General features: G+C 35.1%; 1 protein-coding gene across 1 annotated transcript in view; it reads left to right on the forward strand.

The window, feature by feature from the left end:
* The window catches only part of TMPRSS11F (transmembrane serine protease 11F), an 85,046-nt gene that overhangs the window by 49,412 nt on the left and 15,351 nt on the right, over window positions 1-20,283 (forward strand). The window contains 3 exon segments of the mRNA XM_007193588.2: window positions 1,668-1,819; window positions 11,757-11,875; window positions 18,583-18,635. Coding sequence (XP_007193650.1) covers window positions 1,668-1,819; window positions 11,757-11,875; window positions 18,583-18,635 — 324 coding nt within the window.

A 20,283-nucleotide genomic window follows, 5' to 3' on the forward strand; every position in this document is an offset into this window, starting at 1 on the left:
TCAAGGACTAGAGCTAAATCCATCTCCTCCTCTCCACCCCACAGGCCATAGCTTTAGTTCAGGCCCTCATCCTCTCTCTCCTGGACCTGCAAAATGACCTCTAAACTGGTTTTCCTGTCTGCACTCTTGCTGTAATTCTCATTCATACCTCTGTGATTATTCTAAATTCTCAGCCTAACTAAAGTTTTTATTGATTTCCCACATCCTGCAGAGTCAATTTCAAGCTCTTTACTTTGGGTCATAAGACTCCTCATGAGCTGGTCCAGCCCACCAGCCTTACCATATCCTCTTTCTAGTACAACAATGCTGTGAAAGACCTGCAATCATGGATATACTTTGGGACACCATAAATTCTTTGAGGGCAAAATCCATATTTTATGCATATATTTTTCCCAGTACTAATTATTAGTGATAAATGCTGTTTCATATCCCTAGCATTTTTTATTTTATTTTTGTTTTTCACACATGCTATATTTTCTCTGTTTTTTTCTCCTTTTTTATACCTGGAGAACTTTTATCACTCAAAGTTTCAATCATGTTGCTTTCTTGATAAAACTCCCTGACACAGCACTCCAAGAGGTTGTTTTGTCTTCTTGTACAAAGTTTTATTTTGGCACAGTTCACACTATATATTAATTGCTTGTTTCCATGTCTGTAACCTCTTTTAAAGTGTGAGTGTCCCGCAGGCAAGGACTATGCTTTAAAATCTTTATACCTCTTGGGCTCTAGAATAGTTCCTGAAACACTATTAAAATGTGGTAGATATTATTCTTAAGATTATCTCATTTAATGAATCAAGTTTAAATAAATATTTGTAAGATAAAATTAAAAACATAAAAACTTTTCCAAAAATTTCACTTGCAAAATAATAAATATTGAATCCTATTTGGGGATTCAGAAAGGAAAAATAAATAAATAAATAAATAAATAAAAATTTTTAAGTAAAAGAAAATAAAGTAAAAAAAAAAAAAGAAAATAAAGTAAATAAATACCAGGTCTCAAGTGGAGAAAGATAATTTAAGTGGCTTAAGATATATTGGGTGGGCAAGTAGTGCATGAGTTGGGACAAGTTAAGAGACAAATGGAAATGAAGAGTCTTCATGGGGACTGGAGTCTTATCCAGTACAATTTGCAATATGTGGTTTCAATGGAAGGTACTAATAAAAATGTGAAGAACTCTGATCAGGACTTCAAGAGTAATGTTGCTACTTTTAAAACAAGCCATTAAGAAAAATTTTGAGGTCATTAAAAAAGTATACGTATTAAAATCTTTTAATCAAGTGACACTGATGAGATTATTATATAATTTTGTTGTTAAAATTTCCTTATTAAAATATGAAAATGTTATCTATAAATTATCCTTTTATTAAGTGAGCCTTTGTACTTCACCACCCAAATTTCAAATTGCCAATATGTTAGACAAAATATAGTGGGAAGATGTTCTCATTTGAATGTCAATATCAGTAGAGCTTTAACTAAAACATACTGGGACTGGGGTGTTAGGGGAGGGTAAACAAACTAAAAACTTGTGTTCTTTTCAAAATCTAAGTATCTTATTGTTAATTAGCAGTAGAAACTATTTTCATAGAGGAATATAGCAAGAGGACATAGAGTAGTACCATAATAAAATTTTTTTTGTCTTACTGTTTTTCTTTCCATTATCACAGACCAGGTGAATTTTCAGAAGCTGATTACCCATGAGTTGAATATCAAAGAAGACAGCAATTTTGGGACCCTATAAGGCTATCTCTTTTCACATTGGCAATTGCAGCAATCATAGGAATTGCAATTGGTATTGTTACTCATTTTGTTGTTGAGGGTAAGCATCAAGGTCACATTTCTATTGCCTAGCTCCATGACTTAACATCTTGAAATTCTCTGTTGTATAAAAAATTCCATTTGCATGCTATTAGTATTTTAATTACTAATCTTTTACTGATGCTAAATTATAGTTTGCTCCTATATTGAGCCCAGTGTTTCATATTTCCAGCCAGTGAAGTTTGCAATATACATTATTACACGAATAGACACATCTAAAACAAATACATATTTAAAAAGAGAAGGAAGAATGAAAAGATTATCTTTAGAATAAAGACAAATCACATCATGCGTTGAGTTTAATATACCTTTTTCAAAATCAATGTATTAATGAGTTGCCCCAAGAAAAGCTAATGATATGAGAAGAGTTACCTGAAAAAATCTTTAAAGGGCTGAAGATTAAATATTATTTTTGAAGGAAAAAGACATTGTTTTATGACTGAAGGAACAAGAGAAAACTCAGAATTCAGCACTAGGTGCAAAAATGGATAGTCAATACCACAGTTACACCAAATGACAATCAATCAAGGTCATTTACCTTTGTCTTTGGTATGTATGTTTATAATCATATGTGACTGAGACTTTGCCTAAAATTTTACAGAACTGTATGATTCATAACAATAAAACCATACTTGAAAGACTTCCTAGGAAGAGAGGAAATATTGTCCAACATGCTCAGCTTACCTTCCCACACACTTTATTGGAGGATTGATAATATCCATTTCTTAAACTCTCATGAAATAAAAGCATAAGCCACATTACCTTCTGCAGTTGTGTCTTTCTTGTTACTATCTTCTTGGGTTAAAAGGTAGTGAAGAAATTTTGTGTTTAAAGTGCCCTTCAAATAAAACTAAAAGCTGGTTCTTTGAGAGGATAAACAAAATTGATAAACCATTAGCCACTCTCATCAAGGAAAAAAGGGAGAAGACTCAAATCAACAGAATTAGAAATGGAAAGAAGTAACAACTGACATTGAAGAAATACAAAGGATCATGAGAGATTACTAAAAGCAACTCTATGCCAATAAAATGGACAACCTGGAAGAAATGGGCAAATTCTTAGAAAGGTATAAACTTCCAAGCCTGAACCGGGAAGAAATAGAAAATATAAACAGACAAAGCACAAGCACTGAAATTGAAACTGTGATTAAAAATCTTCCAACTAAAAAAAGCCCAGGACCAGATGGCTTCACAGGCGAATTCTATCAAATATTTAGAGAAGAGCTAACACCTATCATTCACAAACTTTTCCAAAATATAGCAGAGGGAGGAACACTCCCAAACACATTCTACGAGGCCACCATCACCCCGAAACTCAAACCAGACAAAGATGTCACAAAGAAAGAAAACTACAGGCCAATATCATTGATGAACATAGATGCAAAAATCCTCAACAAAATACTAGCAAACAGAATCCAACAGCACATTAAAAGGATCATACACCATGATCAAGTGGGGTTTATTCCAGGAACAAGGATTCCTCAATATACGCAAATTAATCAATGTGATACACCATATTAACAAACTGAAGGATAAAAACCATCTGATAATCTCAATAGATGCAGAAAAAACTTTCAACAAAATTCAACACCCATTTATGATAAAAACTCTCCAGAAAGTAAGCATAGAGGGAACCTACCTCAACAGAATAAAGGCCATATATGACAAACCCACAGCCAACATCATTCTCAATGGTGAAAAACTGAAAGCATTTCCTCTAAGATCAAAACAAGACAAGGTTGCCCATTCTCACCACTATTAGTCAACATAGTTTTGGAAGTTTTAGCCACAGGAATCAGAGAAGAAAAAGAAATAAAAGGAATCCAAATCGGAAAAGAAGAAGTAAAGCTGTCACTGTTTGTAGCTGACATGATACTATACATTGAGAATCCTAAAGATGCCACCAGAAAACTACTAGAGCTAATCAATGAATTTGGTAAGGTAGTAGGATACAAAATTAATGCACAGAAATCTCTTACATTTCTATACACTGACAACAAAAAATCTGAAAGAGAAATTAAGAAAACACTCCCCTTTACCACTGCAACAAAAAGAATAAAATACCTAGGAATAAACCTACCTAAGGAGACAAAAGACCTGTATGAAGAAAACTATAAGATACTGATGAAAGAAATTAAAGATGATACAAACAGATGGAGAGATATACCATGTTCTTGGATTGGAAGAATCAATATTGTGAAAATGACTATACTACCCAAAGCAATCTACAGATTCAATGCAATCACTATCAAACTACCAATGGCATTTTCACAGGACTAGAACAAAAAATTTCACAATTTGTATGGAAACACAAAAGATCTCAAATAGCCTAAGCAATCTTGAGAAAGAAAAACGGAGCTGGAGGAATCAGGCTCCCTGACTTCAAACTATAATACAAAGCTACAATTACCAAAAGAGTATGGTACTGGCATAAAAACAGAAATATAGATCAATGGAACAGGATAGAAAGCCCAGAGATTAACCCACATACCTATGGTTACCTTATCTTTGATAAAGGAGGCAAGAATACACAATGGAGGAAAGACAGCCTCTTCAATAAGTGGTGCTGGGAAAACTGGACAGCTACATGTAAAAGAATGAAATTAGAACACTCCCTAACACCATACACAAAAGTAAACTCACAATGGATTAAAGACCTAAATATAAGGCCACACACTATAAAACTCTTAGAGGAAAACATAGGCAGAACACTCTGTGGCATAAACCACAGCAAGGTCCTTTTTGACCCACCTCCTAGAGAAATGGAAATAAAAGCAAAAATAAACAAATGGGACCTAATGAAACTTAAAAGCTTTTGCACAGCAAAGGAGACCATAAACAAGATGAAAAGACAACCCTCCAAATGAGAGAAAATATTTGCAAACGAAGCAACTGACAAAGGATTAATCTCCAAAATATACCAGCAGCTCATGCAGCTCAATATCAAAAAAATGAACAACCCAATCCAAAAATGGGCAGAAGACCTAAATAGACATTTCTTCAAAGAAGACATACAGATTGCCAACAAACACATGAAAGGATGCTCAACATCACTAATCATTAGAGAATGCAAATCAAAACTACAATGAGGTATCACCTCACACGGGTCAGAATGGCCATCATCAAAAAATCTACAAACAATAAATGCTGGAGAGGGTGTGGAGAAAAGAGAACCCTCTTGCATTGTTGGTTGGAATGTAAATTGATACAGCCACTCTGGAGCACAGTATGGAGGTTCCTTAAAAAACTAAAAATAGAACTACCATATGACGCAGAAATCCCACTACTGGGCATATACCCTGAGAAAACCATAATTCAAAAAGAGACATGTACCACAATGTTCATTGCAGCACTATTTACAATAGCCAGGATATGGAAACAACCTAAGTGTCCATTCACAGATGAATAGATAAAGAAGATGTGGTACATATATCCAATGGAATATTACTCAGCCATAAAAAGAAATGAAATTGAGTTATTTGTAGTGAGGTGGATGGACCTAAAGTCTGTCACACAGAGTGAAGTAAGTCAGAAAGAGTAAAACAAATACCATATGCTAACACATATATATGGAATTAAAAAAAAAAATGGTTCTGATGAACCTAGGGGCAGGATAGGAATAAAGACCCAGACATAGAGAATGGACTTGATGGCATGGGGAGAGGGAAGGGTAAGCTGGGACGAAGTGAGAGAGCAGCACTGACATATATACACTACCAAATGTAAAATCAATAGCTAGTGGGAAGCAGCTGCATAGCACAGGGAGATCAGCTCGGTGCTTTTTGACCACCTAGAGGGGTGGGATAGGGAGGGTGGGAGGGAGATGCAAGAGGGTGGGGATATGGGGATATATGTATACATATAGCTGATTCATTTTGTTATACAGCAGACACTAACACAGCATTGTAAAGCAATTATACTCCAATAAAGATGTTTAAAAAATCATTAAAAAATTAAATATATATTTATACAAAAAAAAAATGCCCTTCATCTTCAATACCTCACGTGTCCAAAAAAGGAAAAAGTAAAGGGATAATACTAATAATGGCAAAAAGTATTTTAAAAATGTCATAGAGGTTGTGTTAGGCTGAATAATGTCCCCACACCCCCAATACAACTGTGACTTAATCTTTGTAACCTACGAGTGTTATCTTATATCATAAAAGTGACTTTCCAGATGTGATTACATTAAGGAATTCGAAGAGAGATTATTCTGGATTTTCCAGATGGGCCCTAAATGTAATCCCAGTATCTTTATAAAGGAGAGGCAAAAAACTCAAAGAAGGAAGAAGTCTATGTGACAACAGAAGCAGGGGGAGAAGGGAAAAATGTGATGCGTGACCACAGGCCAAGAAATGAGGATAGCCTCTAGAAGCCAAAAAAGGCAAGGAAAAAGATTCACCCCTTAGATTCACCAGAAAGAAAAAATAACAGGTCTTGATTTTAGCCTTGTAAAACTCATTTCAGACTTCTGACCTTCAGAGCTGTGAGAGAATAAATTTGTGTTGGTTTAAGCACTGAACTGGTGGTAATTGGTTACAGCTGTAATAGGAAACTGATACAGAGGTTAACAATCAAGAACTTGATAAATCTGTCACATGGACTTTCCATGCAGCTCATTGAGAATAGCATGAATAAGGATGGAAATTTAGTAAAACAAAGGAGAAGACAGTCTGACAGAGGATAAACAAGTAGCAGGGGTAAGATAGAGGGATATAAGATGACACGCATTTCAAAAAAGTTATGTACATTGTTTTATAGCATAAGGAAATCAAAACCAAGTCAGTGAAGGAAAACACATTCTAGTAACCAAGATAACACCAAGAATAATTATTTTTAAAATGTTAATTTTAAAGAGTAGAGATAAATGGATCTGAAAAACAGGAAATTAAAAATAATGAAATATATGAAATAACCAAAACAGAAGTAAAGATTTTAGCAGACTTGATGGTAAAACTTACATCTCAAGGATTGAAGTGTGGTTGATGAAGTTATTTTTATCCTGAGGATCTTGATAATTATAAATGACAAGTTTTTACTGTATTATAATTGTGACCAATTATCTACTCTTTAATATATGGGCAATTAAAAAATAGGGTGACTTTTAGAATATGAATGATTTGTTGATGCCCTTCAACCAAAGACCTCCAGGAACACATCTGTAGTTGAACAAGTTGGGTTATTACCTGATGCAGGGAAGGAGAGCACGTGCCATGGGGAACCACAGGGAGCTTAGTCAGAGATTGTTAGAAAGGATATATTAAAGATTTGGGTGATTTGGGGGAGAGTTCAAGGAAGTAGGTTTTTTTGCTGGATTGGATGCTGTCAGGAAGCTAGAATAATTCTGTGATTTGGTATTCTAATAAATCTCATCTGAAAAGCAAAAGCTGAAGTGATGCTAAAGCTGTAAGTGTTAGAGAAGCAGTGGTCATAATAGAATAAGGAGATGTTCTGTTTTTTTGGTTTGTTTGTTTGCTTGCTTAGATGGTGCTTTTGAGTTCAGACATATCCATGGAATAGTCTGGTTTTTGTCATCATCTATATGGTCACGGAGTGGACCTGTCTAATACTGATGTTCTACAAAATTGTTTCTGTTCAACACAAGAATACCAAGGCCTGGGTGATAGCACAAGGCCCAGGGGCCACTTTTTCTCTTTGACAGGTTTTATATTTACAACTCCATAAATTCTTAGGTATCACTTTACAAGATAATTTCTGTTATTAATTAAATATTAAGTGCCTGACAATATCTCTAACTTTTCTTTACTCATCATGATAAAAAGACTGACGAAATGTTGGATTCTTATTTATCCTTGTGATTTTCATTTGGATCCTCTTGGGAAAAAAACATTTGAAAATGAAATTATATTTGAACATTGAATAAATATAATAACATTATACATATGTTTTGAGCCTTGTTTCTACTCAATATTGTTCAGGAGTCATCCATCTTACTGAAGGTAGCTTAAGTCCGCTTATTTTCAATATCGACTGATATTCGTTGTCCTAAACGTGCCATAATTTACTTATTAATTTGTCGTTCATGGACTTTAGGTGGTTCCAGGTTTTAGGCATTAAAACAATACTGCTATGAACCTTCTTATACATATATCTTGGTATGTACAAAAGGGATCTTGGTATCTCTAGTCTAGGGAACATACGTAGATGTAGAATTACTGGGTCACTGGGCATGTGCTTTTTAAACTTTATGGATAATACCAAACTGTTTCCTACCAGCACTATGTGAGAGTTTCCATTGCTCCACATACTCATCCACATTTGTTACTGTCATACCTTTACATATTTGCTAATTTGGTGTAGACTGTAGCGTTACCATTGTAATTTTGTGTTTGCCTGATTACCAGTGATGTTGGGCACCTACCCATATGTTAATTAATCATTTAGATTCCATGTTTTTATGAAGTGCCTGTTTAAATCTTATCCCCATTTTTTGAGTTATCTGTCTTTTTTTATTGATTTGGATAGTTTTTTCTATATTCTGTATATAAGTCCATTGTCAGTTGTGTATGTTGCAAATATCTTCTGCCAATGAAAAATATCATGGGATATATATACATATATATTATTACATACACATTTAATACATATATTATTAAATATATGTGTATATATGTATATTTGTATACACACATATTTAATAATGATACCTTCATAATTGTATAAGATCTTTTAATATTGATGAATAAAATCACCACCATCACCATTCACATGAAATATGACATTAACTAGAAAAATTCAAACATAGAGTTTGCAAATTATCTGGGTTTTTTTTTTTTAGTGACCTAGTATTATATAGTAAGTTATATTTTTCAACAAAAAAATTGTCATGATCCAGATTAATTTTTTTCAGCATTATTTAGGATTACTTATTATATCTTTTGTTATGGGGTAAAAACAAATCTGTTTTGTAACAAGTTGCATTAAATGTTTTGAAGAATTTAGTCTTTAGAGTTTTATTTTCACAAAATCCAGAAACTTAATTTTCTAAATTTTTTTAAAGTTTGACTTCTTGAAATCTGCAAATGAAGTCTGAATTGGGATAGCATCATTTGTCTTCCCATTCTGCAGGACTGGTTCCACTTTCAGGAAAGTAGGGAATATACTCTTTCATGAGATTTAGAGTCAAATGAACCTTAGCTTTAATCTCAGGCCCACCACATACTAGTTGGGTGATCTTTAGCAAGTTACTTTTCTACTTCACTAAGCTTCAGTCAGTTAAAACATAATTTTTATAAGGAGAAACATAAGCCAAAATAATATCAGTTACTTCTAGATGCTGGGTTATAAATTATTTCTATTCCCTTATATATACTTTTCTGTTCCTTCCAGAGTCTCTGATATAGCATTTCTAGTCTGAAAAATGTTTTAAAATGAAAATTAAACAAAAATTAAGATTAGAACAGAGTCTGTGATATATGATATCTACTATATGATATATGATAGCTATTATGCACTTATTAAATGTTGAATATTAAAATAATTATTAACTAACTCATTGCATTATAAAAAGCTTAAGGTACTGTTCTTTTTACTCATACTACCCGAAATAGTGCCTCCTCTTCAAATGCAAAAATTGTATAACAATTCCCTCAAAGAGTTGACATACTAGTGGGCTAAAGTCTATCCACATTATGTTACTGTGGCAGAGTTCTTCACAGGATAGTACAGCAGCGCACTTGTGAAGTCCCTACCTAAGGCTGAATATTCCAGAGACCTTCCTCGATAAAGAGTGATGCCATGGATGGGATTTAAGCAGCGGAGAGGTCTATGAAAAGGGCATTCCTGGGAAAGGGTATTACAGGTGAAAGGGATGACATAAGCAAAATCTTAAGAAAACTGCATGATGAATGCAGACAAATGCAAGCAGTCTGCTGTAGTTTCAACATAAATCATAACAGGAATGTGACAAAGAATATACTCAAGAGGTAGACAGGATCTACGTCAAGGAAAAACTTTGTAGTTCATAGTGAAGAGTTGAGATTCCTTCCCAATTGGCCATGGAGAAAAATGGAAGTGTTTTAATTGGAGAACTGATATTGTCAAATTTGCAATTTAAAAAAAAGATCATTCTGCTACTATGTGGGGAATAGATTTGAGGAAAACAGAATATGAGGCAGCATACTAGTTAGAAAGCTGTTACATTTTCCAGACAATAAATGACAAGGGAATAAACTAGAGCATTAGTGGCAATAGAATTTGTGGATAGACAATGGATTTTTAAAATTTAGGAGATGAAATTTTCAGAATCTGTTGATTAATAGGAAGAGATCAAAGATTACTCCAAAATTTCCAGTCTGAGTCATGAAGTAGATTGTAATGACAGAATTTATGATAGAGAATCTATATGGAGGACTTCATTTTTTAACAGAAAAGTCATTTTGTTTTGGATAGACATTAGCTGGGTTAATGAGGATCTGAATTAAGGATGTAGCTTTTCTAGGTGGGATAAGGGATTTGAGAGATATTAATGGGTTGCACCCATAGATCTTAGAGACTGAAAGACTGGATGTTGCAAATGAGAATTAAGCCAAGCTTTGGGTGAATATATGGATGATGGAGCTGTTCAGAAGATAGAAAACAGAGGAAGTGAAACAGGTTTGAATCCAGGAAGAGGTAAATGATTATTTCCCTTTGGAAGTATTACATTTAAGGTGCCTATTGGGTCCAACAAATAGTTCCCTGAAGATAGTTGATAAAGAATTTAAACTCATGACAAAGTTCTGGTTTGGAGATAAAAATTTAGGAGTCATCCATTGTTTAAGTAATTAAACAGGGGATTCATTGGACTGCGCTGGCTTTAATGCCTTGGTAGCCTATGTAAGCAAACCAAAACCTAAGCCAGGATCAATGCACTCAAATCCAAGAAAATTAAACTTAAGAACAACCAATCACAAACAGCCAACTGGACTTTCCCAAATAAGGCAACTGCTTAAGTTGTAGCCAATCAAATAATTTCTTTGCTTTACTTCTGTATCTTCTCTATAAAAATGTCTCCCCTAACTCCTGTTGGTAGCGTGCTCCTAACCACTTTTGGTTTGATACTGCTGGATCTGAATCTGTGTATGCTCAGATAAAGTCTTGAAAATTTAAACGTGCCTCAGTTTATCTTTTAACATCAACAAATAGCTGATGGCTGAGGCCATTATAGTTAGGATAAACAGAAGTTATTTAACATGACCAGGCCAAGGCTAGATCATTGGCTGGCTAAGGATAGAAGTAGAAATAAAGAGTTCTCCAAGGTAACTGATGAATGGCTAGGAGGAAGGAAGAAAATTTGAAGATGGCTTCATAAAGCCAAAGATGAGATTTCAAGGAATATGATTAAGGCTGCTAAGAAATCAAGATGATTAAATAAAAAGACCAAAAGAAAGGTGACCATTAGATATAATAACTGTTGTCCTTGACAATGGCAGCTTCAGTGGTGTGTTAGGAGTAAATTACAGAGAATTGAGAAGTGAATGAACAAAAAGAAAGTGAAAATAATAAATATAGGTTTCTATTTAAGTAAGTTTATCAGTAGCATAGGAAAAAGGTGATAGCCTGTTTATATATCTTCATAATACAGCTTAGCTATGATATACCTATATTATAATTCTTTAAGGAAATTGATAGTTTTTACATGACTGTCAGCAATTGCTTTCAACATTTGACTTTTCATTGTATGTTGCCTAACTGTGTGAAAATTTTTATGTGCATAAACACTGTAAATGGGTGTTCTGAAAGTACACTTTGAGGCCTGAATTTTCTATTTCAGCTCAGTGCAATGATAAAATTACAAAATATTTGAAAAAAATGACTACAATAAATTTTGTACTAAGAAGAAATAAGCTGCATTATAGTACACCTATTTCCTGGGGGTGGGGGACAAGGAATTGATCATGCCTAAGCATGGGTCTTTTGTTTATTTTTACCTTTCAGATGATAAGCCATTCTATTATCTTGCCTCTTTTAAAGTTACAAATATAAAATACAAAGAAAACTATGGAATAAGACCCTCAAGGGAATTTAAAGAAAGGAGTCATCAGATTGAGAGAATGGTAAGCCCAATAGAAATTTTGAAAGTTTATAACTGTGTTTTTCTGCCTGACTTTGAATGTAATTGTTATAGGAATTTAGCTGGTCCATGGCTCAATTTCTTCTTCTATAAAATGAGGATAATATAGCATGTAGGTCATGTGGTGTGAGGATTAAATAACTTAATGTATGTAAAATATTTAGAGTAACGTCATGCACCATTAAATGTATGTAGATTAGAGTAGGCAACTAATTAGCACCTGAGGAAATTGTTGGTGAAACAGATATTCTCCCTAATTTTAAAATCTTGATCTTCTTTCTTAGCTCATTTTCCTTAAACTTTGTACAGATAAGAATATAGGACTGCCATGTTTTGCCTCACCACTTTGTTTACTTTGCTTTTAAAACACATAAAGGGTCACATACAAGGATATGTGGCTATGATTCTTATCAATATCAAATTTAGTTATGTCCCTCAAGTATTTTGATTTTCCTTGAAAACTTAGGCAATTATCAAGGCATTTCTAATTTTTTAAGGTATATTAGGCAAGCTAAATCCTTGTCTATCACAGCAGAAAGTCAAATAGAAGAGTCTTCCATTTTTGTTCAATGAAAACATGTCTATGGAGACTATAGATTTCTACAGTAAAACCCAGGATGTTAGCCTAGAGTGTACTCCTTTAAGCTTATGAGAGTTATTCTAGAACAAAGAAGTAATGGGTCTATAGAAAGTGACTTAATTAGTATGATTTTTTATGATTAGCTATAGTCACTATCTCTTAATTCAAGGATGAGGACTTCAGCACTCCCACTCTTTACTCATTGCACTATCCTGTCTCTGAATTATTAACAACATAGGAAAGTATTTACATTTGATTTGGTTATTTATCCTTATATAGCTTGATTCTAAATGTTGAAAACCAACACTGTTTTCATTTCCACAGCTATTTAAATAGGGTTTTTCATTTAACAGAGCAGTGTTTTTTACAATTCTCTTGCCACAGTTCTTTTTCTTTTTTTTCATTTTATTGGAGGGTGGCTTTATTCAGAATTAGGTTTAGATTATTTTATTTTTTAATTGAAATATAATTGATGTATAACATTATATTAGTTTCTGGTGTACAACATAATGATATTTGTATATATTGAGAAATGATCACCACTATAAGTCTAGTTAACATGCAACACCACACAGTTACCATTTTTTTCTTGTGATGAGAAATTTTAAGTTAGCAACTTTTGAATATACAATACAGTATTATTATGTGTTAATAATTATACAACAGCCCAATGTTATACATTACATCCCAAAGGACTTATTTATTTTATAACTGGAAGTTTGTACCTTTTGACCACCTTAGCCCATTTTGCCTATCTCTCACCCCTCAACTCTAGCAACCACCAATCTGTTCTCTTTCTATGAGTTTAGGTTTTTGTTTATTTGTTTTGTTTGTTTGTCTTGTTTAGATTCCATATAAGTGAGATCATATGGTATTTATCTTTCTCTGGCCTACTTCACTTATAATGCCCTCAAGGTTCATCAGTGTTGTCACAAATGGCAAGATTCCATTCTTGTTTATGTCTGAATAGTATTCCATTGTATATATAAGCCACGTTTTCTTTATCCATATATTCATAAATGAACACTTAGGTTGCTTCCAAGTCTTGTTTACTGTAAATAATGCTGCAATGAACATGGGGACATGGGGGGTACAGATATCTTTTTGAGATACTGTTTTCATTTTCTTCAAACAAATACCCAGGAGTGGAATTGCTAGATCATATGGTAGTTCTATTTTTAATTTTTTAAGGAACTTCCATACTATTTTCCATAGTAGCTGCACCAATTCACATTCCCAACAAAAATGTATGAGAGTTCCCTTTTCTCCACATCCTCTCCAACACTTGTTATTTGTTGCCACACTTCTTTTTTTTTTAAAGGAATTCCTTTATTTTTATTATTTATTTATTTATTTATTTATTTATTTATTTATTTATTTTTGGCTGTGTTGTGTCTTCGTTTCTATGCAAGGGCTTTCTCTAGTTGCGGCAAGTGGGGGCCACTCTTCATCGTGGTGCGCGGGCCTCTCACTGTCGCGGCCTCTCTTGTTGCGGAGCACAGGCTCCAGACGCGCAGGCTCAGTAGTTGTGGCTCACGGACCTAGTTGCTCCGCGGCATGTGGCATCTTCCCAGACCAGGGCTCGAACCCATGTCCCCTGCATTGACAGGCAGATTCTCAACCACTGCGCCACCAGGGAAGCCCCTCCTCCAACTTCTACGTTCTCCTCCTTGCTCACTATTCTCTGCCCATAATGGCCTTCTTTAAGATTAATTACACATTGTCTTCCTTCTACCTGGAATTGCCCCATGATCCTATTCTTTTTGTCGCTTACTTCTTCTGATCCTTCATGTATCATGTTACCTCCCTGGAGGTAATTATAGACCCCCAGCCATTATCCTATGTTACCTTACTATACTAGTTGCCTTTTGTATTTTGGGTTTTTTTTTTGGCCACGCCATGGCTTGTGGGATTCTAGTTCTCTGACCAGAAATTGAAGTGGGCCCTTGGCAGTGAGAGTGTGGAGTCCTAACCTCTGGACTGCCAGGGAATTCCTGCCTTCTGTACTGTATTTAGTTTTTTATTTATTACCTTCTATCTCTGTATTCTATGAGCCCAGGGACCATAACTTTTTTTTTTCTGGCTGAGTTGGGTCTTTGTTGCTGCGCACAGGCTTTCTCTAGTTGCGGCAAGCAGGGGCTACTCTTCGCTGTGGTGCACAGGCTTCTCATTGCGGTGGCTTCTCTTGTTGCAGAGTACGGGCTCTAGGCACGCTGGCTTCAGTAGTTGTGGCTCTCGGGCTCTGGAGCACAGGCTCAGTAGTTGTGGCACATGGGCTTTGTTGCTCCATGGCATGTGGGATCTTCCCGGACCAGGGCTCGAACCCGTGTCCCCTGCATTGGCAGGCGTATTCTTAACCACTGCGCCACCAGGGAAGCCCGGGACCATAACTTTTTGTTCATACTCTTTAACCAGTATTGTCACAGTACCTGAAACATAGGATACTCCTAATCAGTTGTGTTGAATCACTAAATAAATGAGAAAAAGAGGAAGTGACAGGGTATAGTGAAAGAGTCTTGAAGGGATGCAAAAGCCAGCATTTTTTTTTCTTCATACCATTGATGAAGATTAACCATAGTTGGAGAATCAATCAATTTAGGAAAATGTTACTGTGCACCTCCTTTGTGCAAAGCTGTGAAAAATGCCAAGGTCTACAAAGTACAGTCCTTTCCTTATTTGGAGTATACAGTATGGTTTATATATGGAAGTTTATGCATGTAAGATAATACAAAAAGCAAATTTAGGTAACAAGATGATATGACATATGAGAGCTTACAAGATGATATGATAATATGAGAGTTGCCACATTGCAGAATATAATTGTCAAATATAGGACTCAAACAATCAGTATTTTAGTGGTTCAGAGGAAGTAAAACTCCCTTTGAGCTAGCAGGACGTTTTCTTGGAGATGAAAGAGAAAAGCAATCTGTTTGTTTTTTTGTTTTTTGGTATATTTGTCCTCTGCTGGTATGTATTCCTCTGAAAGGAACAGGAAATCTGCAGAACTTGTCTTTCATGGGTGGACCCGGAAAGGGATTTCCTAGCTCCCATCTGATCTTCCATGAGGACTTAATCTGCATGCAGTTCCCAGCCAGAGGGAAGGCACAAGTTCAAGCTTGCTAAAGACAGTAACAGGGTATACTATTAGTCAGAGCCACACGTATTGTTTCAAACATGTTATTTTGGGTTTTGATGATGGAGTTCAAACCAAGGACTACAATTGGTATCTGATTTTAAGGTGAACATTTCATATTTCATTTTTCATTTTACTATGGGCTTAGAAACTATCTTGTTTTAAATGGAAGAGCCTCTAGTAATCTATTCTCAGGTTTGGACCATTAAAAAAAGGAAGGATACAATTAACTTTTGTAATTTGGACTAAATATAACATTTACTTATATATACTGAGCTCCCAGTAGAAAAATATAGACATGAATTAAACTTTTCCAGAAATTGGTTACAGCAATGATTAGATGTCTGAAAAGAAATGGTTCCCTTAGCCCTGTTAAACTAGAAGCAGGAAGAAGTAACCTCCCTGGAGGTTATCTTTTATAAGGTTTAGATTCAGGAAATAAAAGGTGCTTTGAGGCCTTCTTTAAGGGCTTCCTGCCCTAAGACCTCTCTGCCCAGACCAACCTGAACATCTGTCATCAGGCATATAAGTAACTCAGGGTTGTCAATGTCACTTAATGTACTTAAGAACACAAGATCTTGAACCAGGTATCCTGGGTTCACATGCCAGAACCAACCACCTCCTATGCACCCTTAGACATTTAAGTGTCTTGAGCTTCAGTTTCTTCATCTATAAAATGGGACAGATGAGAATAGAGAAAATACTCTTCTCATAAGGTGGTATGAAGTTGACAAAGAAATTGGTCCAATGCCTACCATGTAGTATGGACTTAACACATGTAAGCTGTTATGAGTAGTTATACCAACACTGTACTGTACCAGAATCTACCTATTTTTAAAAATAGAGGTCGACTCCTCAGGGAGTCTTATTAATAGGACCATGGTCTTATTAATATCACATTTTAGTTTGAATAGACTCTTAGTACTTTCTTTTACTCTGATATGAGAATCCTGATCCTTTCCCAAAGTGCCGTTATGTACACAGTTCAGAATTTCAGAGGACATTTATATAACGTGCTGGAGATCTTAAAATTAGATTATTCTCCTTGTTCCTTGAGAAATGGAAATGAAATGAGTTCAGAGAAGCTTAGTGAAATTGTAAGTGACATAACTCAGAACTGTTCCATACTCCTGGAATGACTACTCATGAAGGCGGGGAGGGGGTGGTCACCACTGGAGTCTTCTGGCTTCCACCTTGCTTTAGATTCCCATGGAGAACACAACATTGTAAAGCAACTATACTCCAATAAAAATCAACTTAAAAAAAAAGAAACTATAAAAAAAATGTTTTAATTAAAAAAAAAAGATTCCCATGGATTTCTACTTACCCTTAGCAACATGACTTGCAGATAAAGCTAAAACAATGTGCCATTATCTTCTCTCCTTTATGATATTGTCAATCCTTAATTCATTTACTCATTTATTCATTCATGTGTTTATTCATCAAATATGCATTGAGTGTTTACTGTGGACCATGCAATGTGCCAAACACTGAAGATAGAAAGATGAATCAAACACACTCTCTGCTGTCACACAGCTCACAGTCCAGAGTGGGAAGGACAATTGTAAACCAGTGTGATAATTGCTACAATAGAATCATGTGCAAGACGCTGGGGTGGCCCAAATAAAGGAGTATTCAACTTTGTTTGAGGAAGGCAAGTCAAAGACAACTTAGGTGTCACTGGAGAATAACATAAGTGTCATTGAAGAAATTTGCCTGGGAAAAAAAGTGTACTTTAGGAAGAGGGAAGTGAATGTGCAAAGTTGTAGAGGTGTGAACCAGTCCAATGGGATTAGGAAAGAACAGGTAATTCAGTAGATAAGATAATAGGCCTTGAAGGTAGGGGTGGGGTAAGGCCAATGAAGGGATAAGATTGTGGAGCTCACACTGAGAGACAATGGCTTTTAAGCAGGAGTGTAATATACTCAGATTTGTGCTTTAGAGACATCATTCTGGATGCTGGCATTGTGGGGGAACAAGTGAGGGGAGGAAAGACAGAGCTGAACCACATAAACGTGCCAGTGAGGGGACCGCTTCAAAGGCCCAGGCACAGGTTTCGAAGGAGCTGATTTTAGACCATAGCAGTGCAATTGAAAAAAGAGAGGTAGATTCAATATTCAGGAGATAAAATCTACTGAGCATTGTTATTAATTTAGAGGAGTCAGGGAGAGGGAGGAATCTCTTGGGGAGGGAGAAAATATTCCCTCTTCCCAAAGGATGTAGTAATTAGAGGGCAAGATTTACCACGGAAGTGGGCCTTACATAAACTTACATGAACCTGCAATTTCTGACTTCTGACTCTCAGTCCAGTGCTTTCTTTGCCTCTTAAGGCAGTGCCTCAGTAATCTTTTTGGAATCACGTCCCTTCAGGAGATCAGTTCACTGAACATTCAAAATCCTTCAATGGTTCAGACTGGAAAAAGCAAGTAATAAATTGCTGGCAGTATGAAGTGTGGTGAAACATCCTGCCTGCCAGACAGATGATTAACAAGTGAGGGTGTCGAGTCTCATGACAGATGTTGTTACATGTTATGTCAAATGCTCTTATAATGAGATATTCATTTAAAAAATCAACAAATTGATATCAATAGGAGACTAGATGCCATATTCAAGAATAAGGCAAATTGAAAAATAGCACAGATACTTTAACTCATTTGACAATAATCAAAATGAACAGTATGAATAGTTTTTAATATGCCAGGCAAGGTGTGATATACATTATTTCATTTAATCCTCAAAACAACTCTATGATGTAGATAATGCCGTTATCTCATTTTATAGCAAAAATCGAACAATTGTGGTGAGGTTGTTCAGTTTTACAAGAACTAGAACCCGGTTTTGTCTTACTACTGCAAATAATCAGTTCACAAGTCTGGGAATAAACCAAAATCCTTATCTTTGCTTCAAGTCTCTAGATAAGATGAGAAATAACACTTTTCTTAAGACTAAACTTACTTTAAATTTTTTTTCTGTTCAGATGTCTAGGATATTTCAACATTCTTCCGGAGAGGGTTGGTTTATCAAGTTAAGGTATGTAAACTTGGTTTGCTACTTCAAACTGGTACAGTTAGGAAGCATTTGATCAGCACAATTGCTCAGCATCCCTGATCAGATCTTTGCAGGAACACAAAGATTTCATAAATTTTGAGGCAGCTTATACTGCCTAGCCATTTCCCAGTCATGATAGAAAGATATAAAGTGCTCTATGACAAGAGGCAAGGTCAGTTATTAGATTAAAAAAAAAGGTATTCTCCAAGAGAAAAAAATACAGGAAGATGGTGCTGCTGATACATCCTGCTCCTTAAATCAGGGAATAAGTAGAATTTAGGCAAGCTCTTTTTTTTTTTTAATTTTTATTGGAGGTTCTCATTAGTTACCTATTTTATACATAGTATCAGTAGTGTATATATGTCAATCCCCATCTCCCAATTCATCCCACCCTCCCCTTCCCCCTTGGTATCCATATGTTTGTTCTCTATGTCTGTGTCTCTATTTCTGCTTTGCAAATAAGATCATCTATACCATTTTTTTAGATTCCACATTTTGCGTTAATATACGATATTTTTCTCCTTCTGACTTATTTCACTCTGTATGACAGTCTCTAGGTCCATCCACATCTCTACAAATGACCCAATTTCGTTCCTTTTTATGGCTGAGTAATATTCCATTGTATATATGTTCTACATCTTCTTTATCCATTCCTCTGTTTGTGGACGTGTAGGTTGTTTCCATGTCCTGGCTATTTTAACTAGTGCTGCAATGAACATTGGGGTACATGTGTCTTTTTGTAGACCAGCTCTTTTTGACTGTCCTCACTTTAAGCCCACCCAACAATCAGACTATGATTTTCTCTGCAATAAGGTTTACCTTTAATGCCACTGCATTTTTATTATTTCTAATGTCTTTTCATTTTATGCTCTGATAAAAAGCAATATACATAAATTGAATATACACGTTGTCAAAGACTAAAATAAATTACTAGAATTCATCCTGAATATGTTTTAATAGAATGTCCAAAAGGCTTGGCATTTACTGGAATAACATATCTTGTTTTCTATCAATTTTGATGAAAGTTTTAAACTTTTGCTGTGGATATCAATCAATATACACACATACATATATATATACATACTATATATATACATATTATATATATACACATATGCTATACATGTATATACATGTATATATATATATACATATATATATTTGTAATATTTATTTGCTTCACTTTTTGATGGTAAATATGTATATGGTTAAGGAACCCATGCCTTTTCTTTCCCTTTCCCCCTTCCTACTTTCCTTCCTTCCTCCCTCCCTTCCTTCCTTCCTTCCTTTTTTGTTTGTATATTTCAAATTAAATTCATTCTCAAAAGGCAACTAGAGGCTTTCTAGACCTACACATTAGTGTACATTTATACATTTGAACTTATCAAATGATTTCCTTTTATAACTGCTTTCTTTAATCATCCATGTATCAAACACATATTAACTGACTACCAAACCCCAAAATACCAATGGCTTAACACAATAAAGGTCTATTTCATTTCCATGGTATAGTCCAAACAGTTAGAAGTGGCAGGGGATGTAGGTGCTGGTTGGGATTGTGGAATGGACTTGCCCAATGAATCGTCTACGTCTGGTTGGCAAATAAGGGAAGAGTGCAAGCATAGAGCGT

The sequence above is a fragment of the Balaenoptera acutorostrata genome, chromosome 5, assembly GCF_949987535.1.
Source record: "Balaenoptera acutorostrata chromosome 5, mBalAcu1.1, whole genome shotgun sequence".
Classification (NCBI taxonomy): Eukaryota; Metazoa; Chordata; class Mammalia; order Artiodactyla; family Balaenopteridae; genus Balaenoptera; species Balaenoptera acutorostrata.